The 19,691-nt window shown below is 38.6% G+C and overlaps 1 protein-coding gene across 1 annotated transcript in view; it reads right to left on the reverse strand.

The window, feature by feature from the left end:
• The window catches only part of FAM227B (family with sequence similarity 227 member B), a 220,170-nt gene that overhangs the window by 31,089 nt on the left and 169,390 nt on the right, over positions 1-19,691 (reverse strand). Inside the window, exon 12 of the mRNA XM_053928968.2 lies at positions 1,059-1,156. Within this exon, the coding sequence (XP_053784943.1) occupies positions 1,059-1,156 (98 nt within the window). The remainder of the gene's footprint in view (positions 1-1,058; positions 1,157-19,691) is intronic.

The following is a 19,691-nucleotide window of genomic DNA, read 5'->3' on the forward strand; positions in this document are numbered from 1 at the left end:
GTTTGCATGGAACAGGGCCAATCACGCAGCACTGTGGTATGCTACCAAAGATGTATCTGCATTGCTCTCTATCTTTAATAGTGTCTTCTGAAAAAGATAGTACAGTCGGTTACAAATCCATCTGTTCATATTTCTTCAACTTGTAAGTAAGGTATGAGAGACCATTTTTAGGGCTTGCTGAAGATCAGATATACAATTTCTATTACATTTCCTTGTTTTCTAAATCTAGCAACGGCCATCCCCCACCCCCACCACAAAAGGTGTGGTATTGTCATGGATGCCAAACCGATGCCCAGAGATCGCCAGTTTCTGCCCTTGGCACTTACAAATCATCCTCGGCAGCACTGTGAAAGTTGGAAGAGAGTCTAACCGCCTGGATTATTAGCGACCAGGGAATTAATGTGTGAGTACTGACTCCCAGAAAGTGGTTTTCTTATAGACATAATGTAAAATTTAAAATAATGGCCAGGCTTGACTAGATAATTCAGACAAAATTTTACCAATAAAGACTTCAATAGATTTAAAATCTAATTGTCTCACAAGTTAAGAGATCAAATTTAGAATTTCAAGCTAATAACCTCATCAAATCTTGGCTAAAGCAACCCGAGGCACCTTTAGGAAAGTGGAGAAACATAGTATTAAAGACTTAAGAGTAACAGTATCTACATGTAGTCAGTTACTCCAGGACCATGGCTTAAGAGGTGGGGACAGGTCAGCCATGACTGAAAACTCCTTTGGAGATTTCCCAGCAACTTTGGCTGATGTTTATTGAGATCAGAGCCATGTTTGTATGCCATCCAGGGACAAGTAGTGCCAGAAGTGTGAGAAAAGGCAAATGCTATGCCGTTTTTTCCTCATTAGAGATAAGGAATTTTTTTAGAAAAAACAGACTTTTTAATATTAAGATTAATCTCCCAATAAATCACTTTGATCATTAAATTTTTCTAAGATATATATCAAGTAGGAAATAACCAACATTGCCTATATGAAGCTGTTTAACTAAATATACTACAAATTAAAGAAGTAAAAACTTAAAAAATAATTACTATACTCCAAACCTTTGTCGTCAGTTTTGGTAATCTTGATTCTTCCTTGGATGTGGACATTGTATGTGCTGTTGGGCTCTTTAAAATTTTCATCATATTGAAGTCTATATCTGTAACAGAATAGAATATTTTTTTAAATTATGGGGGTTTTTTGACGAAAAGACATGCCTTTTCCTTCTCTTGGCAATTCATTCTAAACACGGAGAGAGGCAAAGGTGGACGAGAGAAGTTTAGGATACTGTTATAGCTTGCCCTGTCAGAGGAAATGAATACTCCATCTCACCTTCTCATGGCATGCTCTAAGCTACTACTTATTAAGAGTACATGGAGAGGACCCAGACCTAGGAATTTTGCCTCTAAGTCCAGAGCTCATTCCATGACCCTCTAGTTAAATGCAATAGAAGGTGTATCCCTCTGCATGTCCAGGTCCACCTTCTCCACAGACGGACAACACACCCATATCTGGCAATTTTTCCTCGCAACCAGCATGAATACACAGGAGGGTATCGAGAGAATCTTGTCATGTCTTAAAGGAAAGAAAAACTGTGATTTAATAAGCTGGGTCAGTCAGCCCAAAAGCTACTTATTAAGATATCTTAACACGGAGCAGAGAAAACAGGTGATCTAAGAGGTCTATGCTAGATTCTGGCACTGATTATTATCATCAGTTACCAGGTAGACTACTTAGATCTAGAGGTTGTGATGTTGATGAGAAACCTCTGAGGAGTTGAGGAAAGTCACTGGGATTGATTTTTGACATTAGACATTAAAAGATATTAAATATTAGCCTGACATACTAGAGACAAGTGGGGATCTATCTCTGGCAGAGATTAAAAATTGGTTGGCAAAGAATCTGCATTTTAAAATTTTGAGTAGAACCAAGGTTAGATTTAGTTGGAGTTAGAATTGGCAAGAAAGGTAGTAAATCATATAATTTCTTTCCTTTAAAACTTGCTCAAAAGCATATAACCCCACATGAAGAGGAATCAGCAGTATCTACCAAAAATACATATTTTCCCTTTGACCCAGCAAGTTCTCCCCTGAGAATACATCCTACACAACCTCCTACATAAGTAGGAAAGAACATATGTATGAGTTTATTGATTTGTGGCACAATTTGAAAATTTAGAGATTATAAACAACCCATGTATTTTAGCAGTCAAGTTGTGTGTGGTTGAATAAACTAAAGCATCCCCACTTGAAGGAATACCATGCAGTTGTAAAAGGCAATGAGGAAAATCCCCATGCTGATGTAAAGAGATCTAAAGGTCATATCATTAAGTGATGAAAGTAAGGTGCAGAACAGTGTATAGAGTATATTATTTAATTCACCATACACAGTATGCTACTTTAGTATAAAAGAGAGAAAATAAGAATATCCACTGCATTTGCCTTCATTTGTATAAAGAACCACTGAAAAGATAAGAATTGAAACTAATAAAAACATTACCATTAGGAGGAATAATTAAAACCAAAACTTTCTCAATTTTGAGTCATTCTTAAATACATGTTTAGGGTAATATTACTTAATATTTAGTTTCTATGAACAAATATAATATTAATAATAAAAGACCCTCTACTTCATGTCCACTGTACCCACAATAAAAATCTTATTTTCATATTATTTGATTTGGGCATTTACCCTGGCATTTTTTGGAGGTTACTTTTTTCTACCACATTTTGCTGTGACTTACATCTGTGTATTCAAAAACTAAATCATTGCTCAGACAAGTTATAGACCTAAGACATGAGTGATTAATTTTTAAGCATTTCTATGGTTTTTGTATGAAGAGCTAAGTCCAAGCATCTGAAGTAATGAAATGGTGTATTTATGAACTAAGGTTCTGTATCACCAAACACTACAAATATGCTGTAAAACAGGCTTTTAAGTTTGGCTTAATTAAAGGTGTTGTTGAAGAAGATAAGACCCATTTTAAGTCTTTCCTATAGAAAGGAAAACATTAATAAAATCAACCACTAAATGAGTTCTGTAACAAAAATTAGAACATACTGTTCTGATTAGAGCAAAAATAAATGAAGTAGGTATTAAAAATACAATAGAAAAGATCAATGAAACTAAAGTTGGTTTGTTAAAAAATAAATAAAATAGACAAACTTTAGCTAGATTCACCGTAAAAAAAGAGGGAGGACTCAAAATCAGAAATAAAAGAAGAGATGTTACAACTGATACAACAGAAATACAAAGGATCATAAGACTTCTATGAACAATTATACAACAGCAAATTAAATAACCTAGGAAAAAATGGATAAATTGCTAAAAACTTACAATCTACCAAGATTGAACCATGAAGAAAAAGATAGCCTGAACAGAGTAGTAAGAAGTAAGGAAGTTGAAGTGGTAATAAAAAGTCTCCCAGCAAAGAAAAGCCCAGAACCAGATGGTGTCATGGCTGAATTCTACCAAAAAATTAATGCTGAATTAATTGTTTAATTAAACCCTTAAAAACTCTTACAAAAAAAACAGAAGCAGAGGGAACTTTTCTAAACTCATTTTATGTGGCCAGCATCACCTTGATACTGAAGAGCCAGAAAAGACAACACAGGAAAACTGTAAATCAATTTGCTCTCAAAGTAAATTAAAAAAAAAAATCCAGGAAAAGATTATTCACCATGACCAAGTGTGATTTATCTCTGTGATACAAGGTTGATTTAACATATGCAAATCAGTCAATGTGATACACTGACTGATTTGCATATGTTAAATAAAGATTTTATTTATTTAACAAAAATTAGAACATACTGTTCTAATCTTTATTTAATTTATTAAATAAATAAAGATTTTATTTATTTATTTACATCAACAAAATATAAAATATAAAGCCAGATGATTTTTCTCAATAGATGCAGAAAAAGAATTTGACAAAGTTCAACATTCATTCTTAGTAAAAACTTTCAATAAAATAAGTATAGAAGGAAATGTCCTCAACAAAATAAAGGTTGTTTATGAAAATCCCATAGCTAACATCATAGTCCCTGAGGAGACACTGAAAACTTTTCCTCTAAAATCAAGTACAGTGCAAGGATGTCCACTGTTTTCACTTCTATCAACATAGTACTGGAAGTATTAGCAAGAGCAATCAGATAAGAAAAAGAAACAAAAGTCATCAAAATTAGAAAGAAAGAAGTAAAATTATTTCTTTCTACAGGTGAATAATTTTGTATCTAGAAAATCCTGAAGACACCATTGAAAAAACCATTAGAACTGAGTGAATTTAGGAAAGTTGCAAGGTAAAAAATCAACATAAAAAATCAGTTGTGTTAGCCCTGACTGGTGTGGCTCAGTTGGCTGGGCATTGTCCCACAAAGTGAAAGGTTGCCCGTTCGATTCCCGGTTGGGGCACGTGCCTGGGTTGTTGGTTCAATCCCCAGTCAGGGCACAGAGGCAACTGATTAATGTTTCTTTCTCACATTGATACATCTCTCCCTCTCTTTCTCCCTCCTTTCCCTTCTCTCTAAAAATAAATAAAATCTTTTAAAAAATCAGTTGTCTTTTTTTTTTTACATGATCAACAATTTATTTAAGGGAAAAATCAAGAGAACGATCACATGATAGCATCAGAAGAATAAAATACTTAGGAATAAATTTAACCACATAGGTGAAAGATCTATAGGTTGAAAACTGTAAAACACTGAATAAAGAAATTGAAGATGACACAAATAAATGGAAAGATATTTCAGGTTTATGCATTGCAAAAATTATTATTTTTAAAATGTCCACATTAAACAAAGCAATATACAGATTCAATGCAATTCTTATCAAAATTCAAATGGCATTTTTCATAGAAATAGAAAAAAGTAGATATAATCCAGCAATCTCTCTTCTGGGTATATACTCAAAGGGAGTGAAATCATTATCTCAAAGAGATACTTGCATTATTCACAGTAGCCAAGATATGGAAACAACCTAAATGACTCTCAGTGAATGAATGGATATAGAAATTGTGGTATGTGTATAAATATACACACACACAGTGGACAATTATTTAGCCTATAATAGCACACTTAAACATCATCCTATTCATCACACTCTTTACAATGTCCATGAGATTAAAAAAAAATAACTTCTGCAAAGATTTCCAGCTCTTCTTGGCACTAGAATCAGATGTCTCTCTCTCTCTGGAGACATCACAAATAAAGCCCTATGGAGTAGTTCATAAAAGTTTTGAGAATATCTTTACTAGAAGGATGAGGAGATCACAACCTTTCAAGAAAATAACAATCCTCGGTACATGCTGAGCACAATGAACAGCAAGGCATAATTCAACCAAAGCATTCGAAGGATCCCATTATTATGTAGTCTAAGCTGTGGATGCAATGATGAATTAAATATGGAAAATAAAAAAGAACCATAATTGAAGAAGAAAATATAGAGATAGGAGGTGAAGAAGGCTATAAAAGAAGAGATTATGGATTTAAAAAGTAATCTATTTTATTGTGTAAAAATTTAAAATTTCTGCTAGTCAAAAAATACCACAAAAGAATAACTGAGAAAACTATTGTTTTTAAAGATTTTATTTATTTATTTCCAGACAGAGGAGAAGGGAAGGAGAAAGAGAGGGAGGGAAACATCAGTATGTGGTTGCCTTTCGCACCCCCCACACTGGGGACCTGGCCTGCAACCCAGGAATGTGCCCTGATTGGGAACCGAACTGGTGATCTTTTGGTTTGCAGGCCCACATCCAGTCCACTGAGCCACACCAGCCAGGGTGGAAAACTATTTACAATACAATACTAACAGAAGAAGTAAAAATCCCTGTACAAAACTGTGCGAAGGGCATAAGAGGTAAGTCATAAAGCAATAAAATTAACGTAATCTTTTGAAAAATATTTCAATTTCACCAGAAACCAAAATAATTGAAACACCACCGATGCATTCTTTTTAAATTTAAAAGTAAAAGAAAAAGTATGATGATGCACAGCATTGTAGAGACTCATGTGTTATCTCATGTGCTAATGGTGGGCCACAGTCTTCCTTACCAGCATACTCTCACCAAATCCAGGGGACACTTGGCTTGGAGTAGAGGGCAGCAACCTCTGTTTCTTGGTCTCTTTAACTTCCCAGCCTTGTCCTCACTGTGCTGGGTGGGAGGAGTGCTCCAAAACTTTCCTCCTAAGGAATTATCTTGATTCTTCAAAATTCCCTCTCACCATTTTTTATAGGGTGGGTGGAAGTGGTCTAATGTCCTACGAAGTGGTCTGGAATGTCTCGTTAGGATAAACCTACTGATGTCATCAGTCTTTAAGACCTCAGAAGGAACAGAGTCTCATTTGAACATTCTATTATAATAGAATGTTTTGAATAGATTTCTGTCATAACCAAAAGAGTTTTGATTAAGACATTTGCATCAACTCATCAAATTTCTTAAGGGCAGTTTAGTAAAATCTGCTATATGTTAAAATTATCATTCATCTTACCCATATTTATTTGTTTCACTAGTGTCCACCGAGTTTCAGTTACATGTTTGATGCCTGGGATACAAAGGTGAAGACAGGGCTCACGCTCTGTGTGGGGGAGGAGTCGAAGAGTCCAAGGCATATTCTCATATAATCGCGATGCAATACAATAGTGCTACAGCTGAGGAAAAGAGGGAAGTGCCACAAGAACACAGGAGTCCCTGCAATTGTAGATCGACTGGGAATTGCCAAGAATTGAATTTTTTTTTTCTTTCTCACCTACTGAATTACTTAATCATATTTTCCAGATTGGCCTTGTGTTCATTCTATCACTCAAAGTATAAGGAAACTATGGTATAAAGAAACTTTTATTTATTTATTTTAAAATTTTATTAAATTTATTGGGGTGACATTGCTTAATAAAATTATATTACTTTCAAGTGTACACTTCTACAATACATCCTGTCACCATTTACCCTCCCCTCTGCCCTCTTTTACCTGCCCCCCCCTTTCCCTCCGGTAATCACCATACTGTGGTCTGTGTCTATGAGTTTTTTTTTCACTCAATCCCTTTACTTTTTTCACCCAGCCCCCCAACCCTCCTCCCCTGTGACAGCTTATACTTTTACATTATTATTAATTAATTTTTGTCCTCACCTAAGGACATTTCTTCATTGCTTTTAGAGAGAGGGAAAGGGGCGCAGAGAGAGAGAGAGAGAGAGAAAGAGAGAGAGAGAGAGAGAGAAAGAAGCATCGATGGCCCGCCTTCTCATACACACCCCGATGGGGATCAAACCCACAACTGGGGCCAGGCCCTGATGGGGAATAGAATCCGCAACTTCTCAGTCTACCAGATGACGCTCCAACCAACTGAGCCACACCAGCCAGGGCAGCTTAGTGACAGCTTTTAAATGTTCTGCTATGGCTAATAGTTTAGGTTTTAGATCCAAGATTTAAAAAAATAAGATAGTAATGCATATTAAGTGTTAATATTTAAAAAAATCATTTTATTGTATTACTGTGTTTTTATATCCTCTACACTTTGATAAGATTTCTTTTGTTGAGCCACTATTTTATATGTAGTATTCTGTAAATATTGTTCTATTTTTTGAACTGTGGCTCCTGTTTTCCATTGAAAAATATCACAGCTATACTCATGGCAGGGGTTTCATCAGTAGCAGAGGATATTGAGACTTTGATCTTCCTGTAAAATTTGCTCTGAAAGTATTTAAGCCCTCTTTGCAGGTGCCTCCTAAGACAATTCCACTCAGAGTTTGGGGGGGTTCTCATTCAGGCCAGGTCTTCTCCTGTCCTATTCACTAGAAGAGTGGACTTAACTCCAACTGGATCAATAGTTTAAAGCACACACATGTGAACTTAATCTGCATTAGTGAATCAGAGTAGTGTATTAGTTAAGCATGTAGGCCTTGAGTCCGATACACACAGATTTAGTTGCCAGCTCTGCGATTTCTAGACAAAGTGACTTTGGGCAAATTAATTTCTGTAAGCTTCAGTTCTTCAAATATAGTTCGGAGATGATAATAATTACCTTACATACTTGTTAACTGGATAAAAATGAAGTCATATCTGTAAATCATAGTGCTTGGCACATCATAAAGATGTTGTTAGTCAATATTGTTATTGCTACTATTTCTTAAGGAGTATAAATTCAAACTCACCATTACACCATACTTATAAAAGCTTTGTTGAGAAAATAATATTGAAAATATTGAGGACTGATAAAGTTTTACCTGTTCCTCTAGGAAAATCTGAGACATACTCTTTTTTTTAATGATTTAGAAAAATTTTAATTACAGTTGACATACAATATTATATTAGTTTCAGATGTACACCCCAATGATTAGACACTACATAACTTACTAAGTAATCACCCCAATAAATCTCATACCCATCTGACACCACACATAGTTGTTAGAGGATTATCAACTATATTCCCTATGCTGTACTTTACATCCCCATGTCTATTCCGTAACTACCAATTTGTACTTCTAAATCCCTTTACTTTTTTCACCCATCTCCCCAACCCTCCTCCCATTTTGTGAGACATATTTTTTAATTAAGGTAGAGTAGCAAAGAGCTATGTATTAGCACTGAATTTTCCTGGCCACTTGTAGACCCATTTTACTATATTGTGCTTTATCTTTATGCCTTTGGTTAATACAGCGCAATCTTATTGACTCAACTCTGGCGGTCTTTACTATGTCCACATAGTCATTACATTCGACAGAGCTTCCTTGGGGAGATTGTGGTAATCAATTGGGCTGTTTAGAAAGGTTCGCCTTTTCATCCTTCTAAAGCATATAGTAGGACTGAAAACCTCTCCCTTCTTTAAAGACAAGTATGGCCATGAGCTTGCTCTGGGCAATAAAATAAGAAAATTTGAGTTGAAATAATCTTTTTTTTTTTTTTGAGACAAGGATTTAAGAGCCAATGCTCACTGCACTGAGTTCTCTTCCCACTGCTGTAGCGATTCCTGCGAATGAGAGGCAATCTTCTCTGGCATGGATGCCTGAGTCACTGCACTAACAGAGATTCTAGCCTATACGCAGTGGATATACACAGTGTGAGTGAAAAATAAACCTTTACAGCACAAGCCACTAAGATTTTGCAGAAGTTGTCACTACAGGATAATGTAGCTTATCCTGAATGATATAAGGATTCACAGGAAAAATACTATCTAGTCTTGTGTAAAGAATAGAGCACTTCGGGTGTACACACGGTTTGTTTTTATCTTATGAATACTGCTCAGTTATGTAAGTGACATTGTCTTTCCTTTCCTTGGCAGATAGAAAGCTGGGAGCCAACCATCTTTGTGAGTCAAATATAGAAAAGGAAAATATTTCTCCATAAGATTTTACATTGTAAAATCATTTCAGACTTTTCTTTTTCTATCTCATTTTTGTCTAGCCCTCTTTTCTCTATCTGCTTATTTGATATGCTGCTTTATGCTGTTGTGCTGAACACATTTATGTAAAGTTACCATAATCCTCACAGAAAAAAGACTGGCATATGCATAATTAAATATATATAAATATTTCTGTTATTTTAAAGAAAGGATTAAGCATGTGATATGCAATATTAATTGACCTGGGTGCTTTACCTAATGTTTTATTTATCCCTGTCTTGAAATAGCCTAATGGCTAAGATACTGTTGCTGTTAACCTGGTGTGTCCTCCACAAGGCGCTGCCCTTTGGAAGAACACAGTATTAGGATTCAGGAATCTAAGTTCTAGTTTAATTTTGCCACAAACTATATATGTAATCTCTAGCAAAATACACTTTCTACTTGACTCTCAATTTCCTCATTTGAAAAGTGAGATTTAAAAATTTTTTCAAATTTATGTTCAAATTACATCCTTATTTTAAATTATATGAATTAAGGCATGAGGGAATAGATTAAATTAATCCTCTAATAAGCGGGAAAACACCACAAGTTTGATTCTCTTGTCTAACTTCTATTTTCTATTTACTCATTTATTCACACATTCTTTCAAAAAACACTTCTTGTAGTCTATTTGAGAAACATTACAAGTTTCAAAAGAAGTAAAAAATACAGTCCCTAGCTTCAGCAGTCAATTATAATTGAATCGGTCGATAAACTACATACAGACAATACCTGTGAAAAATGCAACATCAATTACAATGCTAATGTGAGATACAGAGGCAAATAGCTCGTATCAGAAATAAAACTGTCAGGATGAGACAGAGATTGTTCATGGGATGAGGCTGTCAGAGAAGGCTCATTTAAAAACTGGTCAGATTTGTGGGACTTCAGACATGGAAAAATAATTAGGCCAGTGGAGCATACACAGGGGTGAGATTGGGTGACAAGGCATGTGGGCAGGACCTTGAAGAGACCACCCTGGTTGCAGCAAAAGGTTACCTTAGGAAATGTCCTAAGAATATGAAGAAGAAAGAGAGCAAAGGAAGTCATGATGGAGTGGTTATCCCACTGTAAGAAGATTGTTTCTATGCGTTTGTCAAGAAATAATGGACTGAACTCAGATCTTTGAGGATGATTGAAATAATTGGTGGGTAATTATGAGTTCATTTAAGTACTACAGTTGCTTAACAAATTACGTGAGTGATGTGGCTTTATCCTTTAAGTCATAAAGTTGATAATAAGCCCAATTATTTCAAATTATCATAAATTTCATAAATGAAATAGGAATGGACCAACCCTACCACTACAAAAGTGACGGAGGAAACAGAAGCCAAGGAATGTATAGTTACCTGTTACTGTAGAGGAATAAAGTGGAGTATTGTTAATCAAGAAATTCAAAACCTTGAAATAATGAAATCAGTGGTAAAGAATTCACATTTTGGCGAGGTCAGTGTTACATATGATTTATATGAAATACATATGTTTCTTTCAAAGAGCGGGTGGAGGGGTCAAGTGCAGTGGGAGAAGACTTGTGAGAGCTCATTGTGTTCTCCTCTTGACGTGAGTGGTGCATGGAGGGTGCTGTGGTTTGCAGCCATTGTGCTCTAATGGGAGAAGTGCTGGCAGAAGTCCCAGTGACGCAGGGCCAGTTCCCCACCCTTTCACCAAAGGCTTTCCATCAGAATGTTTACTGTAAGTTAGACTTCTGCACGGAACAAAGAAACTAGCATTTTATGTCATTATTTAAAAAAATAAATTACAGGCTCTCAAACCTCTTCCATGGGTGGATTCTCAATATTCACCACTAACAATACAGCTTAAAATAAGTCCATATTCCAAGATCACATTTGCAGTATTTTGTTCTGCTTTTAATTAAATGAAGCTCTTCTAAGTAAATGAGAAATTAATAAAGTGAATGATTAAAATCAAATAGGCTCTTATAAGGCTTATAATCCCAAATTCTTTGATCGGCTACCACTAAGCATCTACCCTAACTGAACCCAAACCTAATCAAATCAGTCATACCAAGAGAAGGAATACCATCAGAAGTTTTATTTGCAAGACCACAAGACACTAATAAAATCTATGGAAGGTTCGAATTAGTTACTACCTTGGGAAGACCCGTCATTCTAAATGACACTTCCTCAGGGAGGACTGAGTGCTACCAGAACATCATCTAAGAACCAATTTTATTTTTTAAAATACTTGGTACCACTATTACTACAGTGGAAAATACATGGGAAAAAAGAGAACGGTATATACAGCAGTGTTCTTCAAACACCAAAGGGCATAAGAAACAACTGGGCATCTTCTGAAAATGCAGTTTTAACAACATCACAGGTGTTGATGATGCCACTGGCCCATGGAGCTACCTTTTGAGTAACATGGGATAAATCACACGGAGCTGCCAAAGTTCCTCTCTAAGGATGTGACTTTGAATGTGTGCCGTCAACTGTGAAGTGGTACCATGAACACCAACCTCATAGGATCAGTGGAGGAGTAGGTAAACTTATGTTTGTGAAATGCTGGGCAACATTGATCTTAGGATCCCTGAAGGGAAAGAAGAGAATGTAGTAGATAATGCTGGTAATTGGGTAAATGTAGTGTTACGAGTTTGTGGAAGTTCTCATTGGTTTACTCTTCTCATTGAGGTAGGAAGTGATGTTACTATCTGAGACAGGATAAGGGAAGTGGTGCTAGAGATCTGAAGAGAAAAAAAGTGAATATAGTTGTCTTCATCAGTGGGAGAAACAAAGGACTAGGGAATGTGGTGGATTATCTGACAGAATGGAGGCACATTTGCCTTATGTAGTTGCAAATTAAAAATGAAACGAGTCAGCATGGTTGTATGTTTTCTCTAAAGATATTTAGCTGCACACCTTCAGATGTGGGAAAGGCATATAATTATCTTTAATTAGGTTTATGGCTTTGTAACTGATAAAGTGGAAATCTGGAAAAGAAGATGAATACAACGGAACAGCTGTGACTACTGATCACAGCATTAGTAAGATAAGAGGAGGAGAGAGAACATCACTGGGGTGAGGGAACATTGAAGGGTAATAAGATGAATATGTTGCTGAGATTTCACTTATGACTTTGTGTAAAATTAAAAAAAATTCCATGTGTACCTGCACTTGAAAGGATTGTATAGCCTTGATTTGTTGAATACAGAGACACACACACATACCAGACTTAATTGTTTCCCAAAGTAATATATGTTCTTTACTAGTTCTTTTTGTCAGATTTAGTTATTATTATGTAAGAGAGAAAGAAAATATTATGGATTTTAAATGAAAAGTTATTGATTTTTTAGTTAATCCTTGAGAGTCTGAATATTTTTGCTTTATATATATTTCTAGGAAGTGTTTTTGGTACATACATGTTCACACTTATTATACCTTCTGTTGGATTGTTTATCAATAGGCAGACTATGTCTTTTAATGCTTTATCCTTTAATTTTAATTTGTTGGCTTTGTTGTGATGAATATTTACATGGTATTATTTTTTTCCATTGCTTCTTTTTAAACATTTCTAGATTTTTGTTTTGGGTATTTTTTGTAAGAAGAATAAAGATATTTAAAAAAAAATCTACATGAGACTTTTGCTCTGAGTTGAATGCAGTAGATCTTACAGGCCAATGTTTCTACTCCAATAACTAGAAAAATTGAGGCAACTTATGAAAAAAATGCTATTTTCAAGGACATTGGAAACAATGAGAACAAGACAAGTTAAAATTCCAGAGAGGAAAGAGTCCTTCCTACGTGATCTGACAATCTCCAGTTATTTTCATCCCTTGAAAGCACTTGTTGATTTGGGGAGCTGCTGAGGAGCAGGCTTGGCATAGGCAGAAGTTCATCTGCTAGAGAAGAGATAAACTGTCAGAGCTTTAGACACTCATGTAGGCTGGTGTAAAATCTAAACAAACACTGTGTACTTGACAGCCAATTTTTATCATGGGATATTTGATGAGTTCTGTGGTGGTAAGAAAAGCTGGGGCAGGGCTGGGCTAGAAACTTCAAAAAAGGCTTCATGAAGTCTCTTATAGCTCTTAAATAGTGACTGGGAGACAAAGTCTCACCAATACCTGGTTGATCTTTACTTCAGGATAATATGTTAAATTTTGAAAATGTGTGTTATTAGAGGTTAAAGAGTTAGCCTCAAAACATTTAAAGAGCAGAGTTAACTCCCCCTTGGTATTTAATGGTTGAGGAATAGAGGTTTCCTAGATTTTTAATTAAAAGCCCACAAAGGCCATATCCCCAAAACAGGGAAGAACCAGAGGTGGGGTAATCTCACCAAAACTGTAATCCAACTGTGATCCAGCTCAATAACTGATTAAATCATGTTATTCAGTCCCTCAACCTAAATGGGAAAAGGGGAGACCATCTGTAGTAGAAAACAACATCATCTGCAAGTGCTACAGTTATTTTACACATAATGCTTAATGTACCATAAATGAATGCAGGACAAGCAAAGGGAGTGATAAAAACAGATACATAGATGATCCATACATTGGAGTTAGGAAAGAAAGGGCTTTAAAATAGTCTTATACATATTTTCAAGAAATTAAAAAATTAATAAAATGGAAAATTTCAGCAATAATTAAGATCTATAACAAAGAATAAAATATACAATCTGGAGCTGATAAATACAAGTCTGAAATGAAACCTAATTGAGAGGATCCAAGGTGATGGTGGAGTAGGTGGAAGTTACAGTCACCTCCTCCCAGGACCAAATGGAACTACAACTAAAATATGGAACAATCAACCTGAATAACCAACCAAAGACTTGCTGAACAGAAATCTCATAGCCAAGGATTTACAGAGGGAGCCACATAGAGACTGGTAGGAAGGGCATAAATGCCAAAAGGGCTGGCCCTGCTCCTTTGGGCAGTGGCTGAGATTCTGGAGGGATATCTAAGCTGCAGAGGTTTTCCTTGAGAAATGTGGAGTCTCAACCCCATGCTAGGTACCCCAGCCTGGAGCACTAGAGCCAGGCAGAGGTGCCCATATACTATATGGCTGTGCACATTACTGTGGATTCTGTCTGCTAGAAAGAGAAAGGAGTCAGCTAGAAACTCAGGTACTGTTTTGAAGAGCCATTGCACAAAATTTTCTTCATAGCCACTCACCCTGGGCTCTGGCCAGAGGGAGGGTGGAGCAGACTAAAGTCATGTGAGGACAGACTGGGATTTGTGGCTCTGGGGAGAGAGCTAAAGGGACAGCTGCCAGGATCCCTGTGCTGAGTCATTCTCCCACACCATAGATACCATCTTTCTTGGGTGATGCATTCCCCTCCTTATGGCATCAGCCTGGGGTAGAAAATAGCCCCACCCTCTGACTCCCTGTTGTCCCACCCTGTGGAGCTCTAGCCCTGAAGAGAAGTCAGCCTCCTGGGCCCTGGGTATAGAGACTGGGCAGACTCAATGTAGGTCAGTGACTGAGTTGTGTGGTTCTGGGTGGGGGCCATTCCCCTCACCTTCCCATGAGCCTGACGAGGGCTTCTCCCACACAGGAGATCCACTAGCCTCACCCTCCAGATTTCTGGCAGCCCATCCCTGCCAAACTTGGGCTCTCCAAGAGGTCTGGGCAGAATCCAAGACTGACTAAGTTGTGTGTCTCTAGGACAGGGGCCATATTTCTTTTGCACACCCCACTGACACAGAGCTCTCCCTTCACATGGCCAAATCTTGTTCTGTTTGGGCCTGATAAACTCTGCTGGCCTTGCCCTGACAACGCCCTGAGACCCAACCCCACTACAAAGTTCTATGCCATCAGGCCCATGACTACTAGTGTTGGTGTATCCTGGAATTTTTGCTTAGTGGCCTCAGTACCAGCACTGTCATTGAGTTTGAATGCATATCCATCTGGTGAACACTATGTGACCCTACCTGATGACTCACTGAGAACCTATCTCATGCAACTCAAGTACTGCCAGAGGCTCCTTCAATGACTGAGCCTAATAGGCAGCTAGTAGGCGGAAGCAGATCTCTGGATGCCTTGAGCCTTTTGCTGACCTTCCCCCAGGCTTGGTGCTGGTGGAAGCTGGCTTTACTGAGCAGCTAGGTCCTTCTTATGCACACCTAGACCCAGAAGAGGCAGCCACAAACTGTGGATTGCTTGGCAGCTCCAAATAGGTTACCCAGGGCCAGTCAGAGGCAATATCTGACATTGACTTGCACCAGAATCCCTCCTTAAAGCCCCAGAACCAACACATCCAGTGGTGGGCTTCAGACAGCATCAGAGCACGATCCAGTTTGTTTCATAAGCAGCACATCCATAGAACAATCTCAGCAGGCACCAGACCCTGTAGAAGCAAATTCCACTTTGTGTGATCAGCAGCTGCACAGCAACTCATATGCTGTGGTCGGGGTTGATCCTCACAGTCAGTCAGCCTAAGGATCAACCTCACACATGGACAGAACAACAGCAGTCAAGACTCAATTATTAATTCCAAGATGGCTGCACAGTAAGTAAAAGCTACACTCACCTGCTCCCAGCCCCAAACCAGATTTACAGCTAAATTATAAAGCAGTCAATCTGAATAACCAACTGAAGTCTAGCAGAACTGAAATATTATAACCAAGGTTTTAAAAAAGAAGCCACATAGAGAGTCATAAGATGGGCAGAGATGCAAAAAGAGCTAGTTCACCAAATCCAGGTGTGGCAACTGAGACGCCAGAGGGATTTAGTCTCCCTCCCCTGAGGAGTGTGGGATCTCAACACCATGCAGGGATGCCCAACCCAGAGCAACGGAGATGGGAAGAAAAGCCTGCATAGCATCTGCTGGTGAAAACCAGTGGGGGTTCAGCCTGCCTGGGAGATCCAGATACCACCTTCCCAGGGATGCACACTTCTGTTTCACAGTACCAGCTTGGGGAGTGCACTGCCTGGTTCCTGACTGCTGGAGAGGCCACTCTGCCATGCTTCAGTCCTGTGAAGGGGTCTATTGGCTGCACTCAGTAGTGCCCTTTGGGGCATTTTTTTTCTTGGGAGGCTCTAGGAGACTCAGTGACTAAACTCTGTAGCTTTGGAAAGGGGACTGATCTCCCCCACCTTGAGCACACGGCCAGCATCCCCACTCACACCTGTTGAATCACTTGGCTGGTCCTGTCCTACTGAGTTCAGCTACACAGGGGGACCAGAGTGCCACACAGAGCTGGAACTTTTGGAGAGTGTCTCTTGGGGAAGTTTTAGTCCGGGTATCAGAAAGGTGGGAGATGGGATATGTGGCTACATCATGGTGGGGGAGAGGCTCCTATCTCCTCTGTGAGCTCAGCCCACACTGCCCCAGGAAAGGGAAGAAGTGCCTGTTCCCTTCCTATAGGCTTGCAGGCACCACCCCCAATGGGAGATACAATGGATCTGCCCTGCCAAGCCCCAGGTACCCTGCCCCACTGAGCTCAGTTCTGTGGGAGCAAGAGCTGGGACATTCAGAGTGTGAGTCCCTCAGAGGCTATTGTCTACACTGAAGTGAAATGCTAAGTCCCCTTCCGCAGGCTGGGACAGCATCATCCCCAATGGGAGATTCTTTTGATCTATTTCCCCTGAGTCCAGGATGGCTGAGCTTGCTCCTGCAGAGAGGATGGCTGGCTGTACCCAACCTGAACCTGTAGCGAGCCCCACTAGGGGGAACTAGAGTTGGAGACTCTGGCAGAGACTGAGGGTTTTGGCTTTGAAGCAGGGGCTAGTCTCCCCTCATTGAGTGCCTGACTGCATGATTCCCAAGTATGGGACCCACTAGCCCTATCTTGGCTAGCCTGGGCTCATCCTATAGTCTCTCTTTGGAAGTCTCTGGAGGAAGACTAGGAAATATCAGGGAAAGGCGGAGTAGCTGATACGTGGAAGCAGAACTCAGGAAGTCTTGATCCTTTTATAGATCTACCCCCAGCTCTAAGCTGGAAGAAGCCAACTATTTTATGTAGAGTAGCCCCTCACATACACATCAGGTTCAGCAGATGCAGACACAAACAGGGAACAGTGTGATAGCTACAGACAGGTAGCACAAGGCTGGTTACGCACAATGTCTGACAGTGACCTGTACCTGAACTCCACCTAAGTGGACCCAGAAACAATACAACCAATGGTGGGCTTCAGACCACACTAGCTCAACCCAACTAGCCACACAAGCAGCACACCCAAAGGAGGATGCCTCAGGGAGCAGCCCCTGCATAGCATCTCATAGAGAGTCATCAAGGTTTACCCTTATAGTCACCTAGCCTGAAGGGTTAACTCCAACCATTAAAGGGCAAACAACATTCAAGCCTCAAGTACAATGACTGGGGTGGGGGGGGGCACATAACCCACAAGAAACATGCCTGGAGCACAGTGCTTAGGTGATCTGGTAGACTGTGCCACTGAGCCCAACAAGACACCTTCACCATAAAACCATCCTAATAAGTTTGGAAGTCATAGCAGATCTATCTAATACACAGAAACAAAGAAATATGCCTTAAACAAAAGAAAAAGAAAATTTTCTCGTCTCTGGAGAGAAAAAGAATGAAATGAAATGGATGAAATGGAAGCACAAAAATACCAGATGCAACTTCCGGCCAAGATGGAGGTGCAGGTAGATATGCTTTGCTTCCTCATACAACCAAAAGAAGGATAACAACCAATTTAAAAATAAAAAAAACCAGAACTGCCAGAAAATAGAACTGTATGGAAGTCCAACAACCAAGAAGTTAAAGAAGAAACATTCATCCAGACTGGTAGGAGGGGTGGAGATGAGCAGTTGGGGTGGAAAGGACATGTGGCAAGGCAATGGCTGGAAGACCAGGTGGCCCCACATTAGCATGCAGATAAACTGGGAGGAACAACTAGGGAGCAAGACAGACTGTGCAACCCAGGGTTCCAACATGGGAAAAGAAAGCTTCAAAGCATCTGGCTGTAAAAACCTGTGAGGGTTGTGGCAGTGGGAGAAGTGATTTGGAACAAAAGGAAGAAATAAACATTCAAGTGGAACAGAATAAAGAAACAAGAGTTCGAGAAATGAGAAGAGGCTTTTGACCCTCTGGGACAACTTTAAACATTCCAACATTTGAATCATAGGGGTGCCAGAAGAAGAAGAGGAAGAGCAAAAAATTGAAAACTTATTTGAAAAAATAATGAAAGAAAACTTCCCCAGTCTGGTGAAGGAAATAGACATACAAGTCCAGGAAGCTCAGAGGATCCCAAAGAAGTTCAAACCAAACAGGAGCACACTAAGACACCTCATATTAAATTACCCAAGATTAAAGATAAAGAGAGAATCTTAAAAGCACCAAGAGAAAAGGAGACAGTTGCCTACAAGGAGTTCTCATAATACTATCAGCTGATTTCTCAAAAGAAACCTTGCAGGAAAGAAGGCACTAGAAAGACATATTAAAAGTCATGAAAAGCAAGGACCTACATCCAAGATTGCTCTATCCAGCAAAGCTATCATTTAGAATGGAAGGGCAGATAAAGTGCTTCCCAGATAAGGTCAAATTAAAGGAGTTCATCATCACCCAGCCCTTTTTATATGAAATGTTAAAGGGACTTATCTAAGATAAAGAATATGACCAAAAATATGAACAGTAAAATGACAACAAACTCATAACTATCAACAACTGAACCTGAAACACACACACACACACACACACACACCAAACTAAGTGAACAACTAGAACAGGAGCAGAATCACAGAAATGGAGATCACATGGAGGGATGTCAGTGGGGAGGGTGAGTGTGAGTATGAGTGAAAACATACAGGGAATAAGAAACATAATTGGTAGGTACAAAATAGACAGGGGAAGGTTAAGAATAGTATAGGAAATGGAGAAGACAAAGAATTTATACCTACGACCCAAGGTCATGAACTAATAAGTGAGAAGAATGTTGGAGATAAAGGGGGTATAGGATCGAGGGGGATCAAGGAGAGAAAAATATGGGACAACTGTAATAGCATAATCAATAAAATGTACTTTAAAAATACCAGATGCAGAGTTTAAAACAATGATGAAAGATGCTGAAGGACCTTAAAGGAAGAATGAATGATTTCAGTGAGAACTTAAACAAAGAGATAGTAAGCATTAAAAAAAACACAGAAACCACGAAGAAGAACCAGTCAGAAATGAAGAATACATTAGAAGTAAACAATATCAGGATAGACAAAACAGAGGATAAAATTAGGAAATTAGAGGACAAGATACAGTAAGTACTCAAACAGAGCATGAGAATAAAAAGAGAATTCAAATAAATGAGGAAAGTCAGAGGGATCTTTGGGACAACAGCAGTGTAACAACATCTGCATCATAGGGGTACCAGAAGGAGAAGAGAGTGAGCAAGGGATAGAGAATCTGCTTG

This window comes from Desmodus rotundus, chromosome 7 (genome assembly GCF_022682495.2).
Source record: "Desmodus rotundus isolate HL8 chromosome 7, HLdesRot8A.1, whole genome shotgun sequence".
In the NCBI taxonomy this organism is placed as follows: domain Eukaryota; kingdom Metazoa; phylum Chordata; class Mammalia; order Chiroptera; family Phyllostomidae; genus Desmodus; species Desmodus rotundus.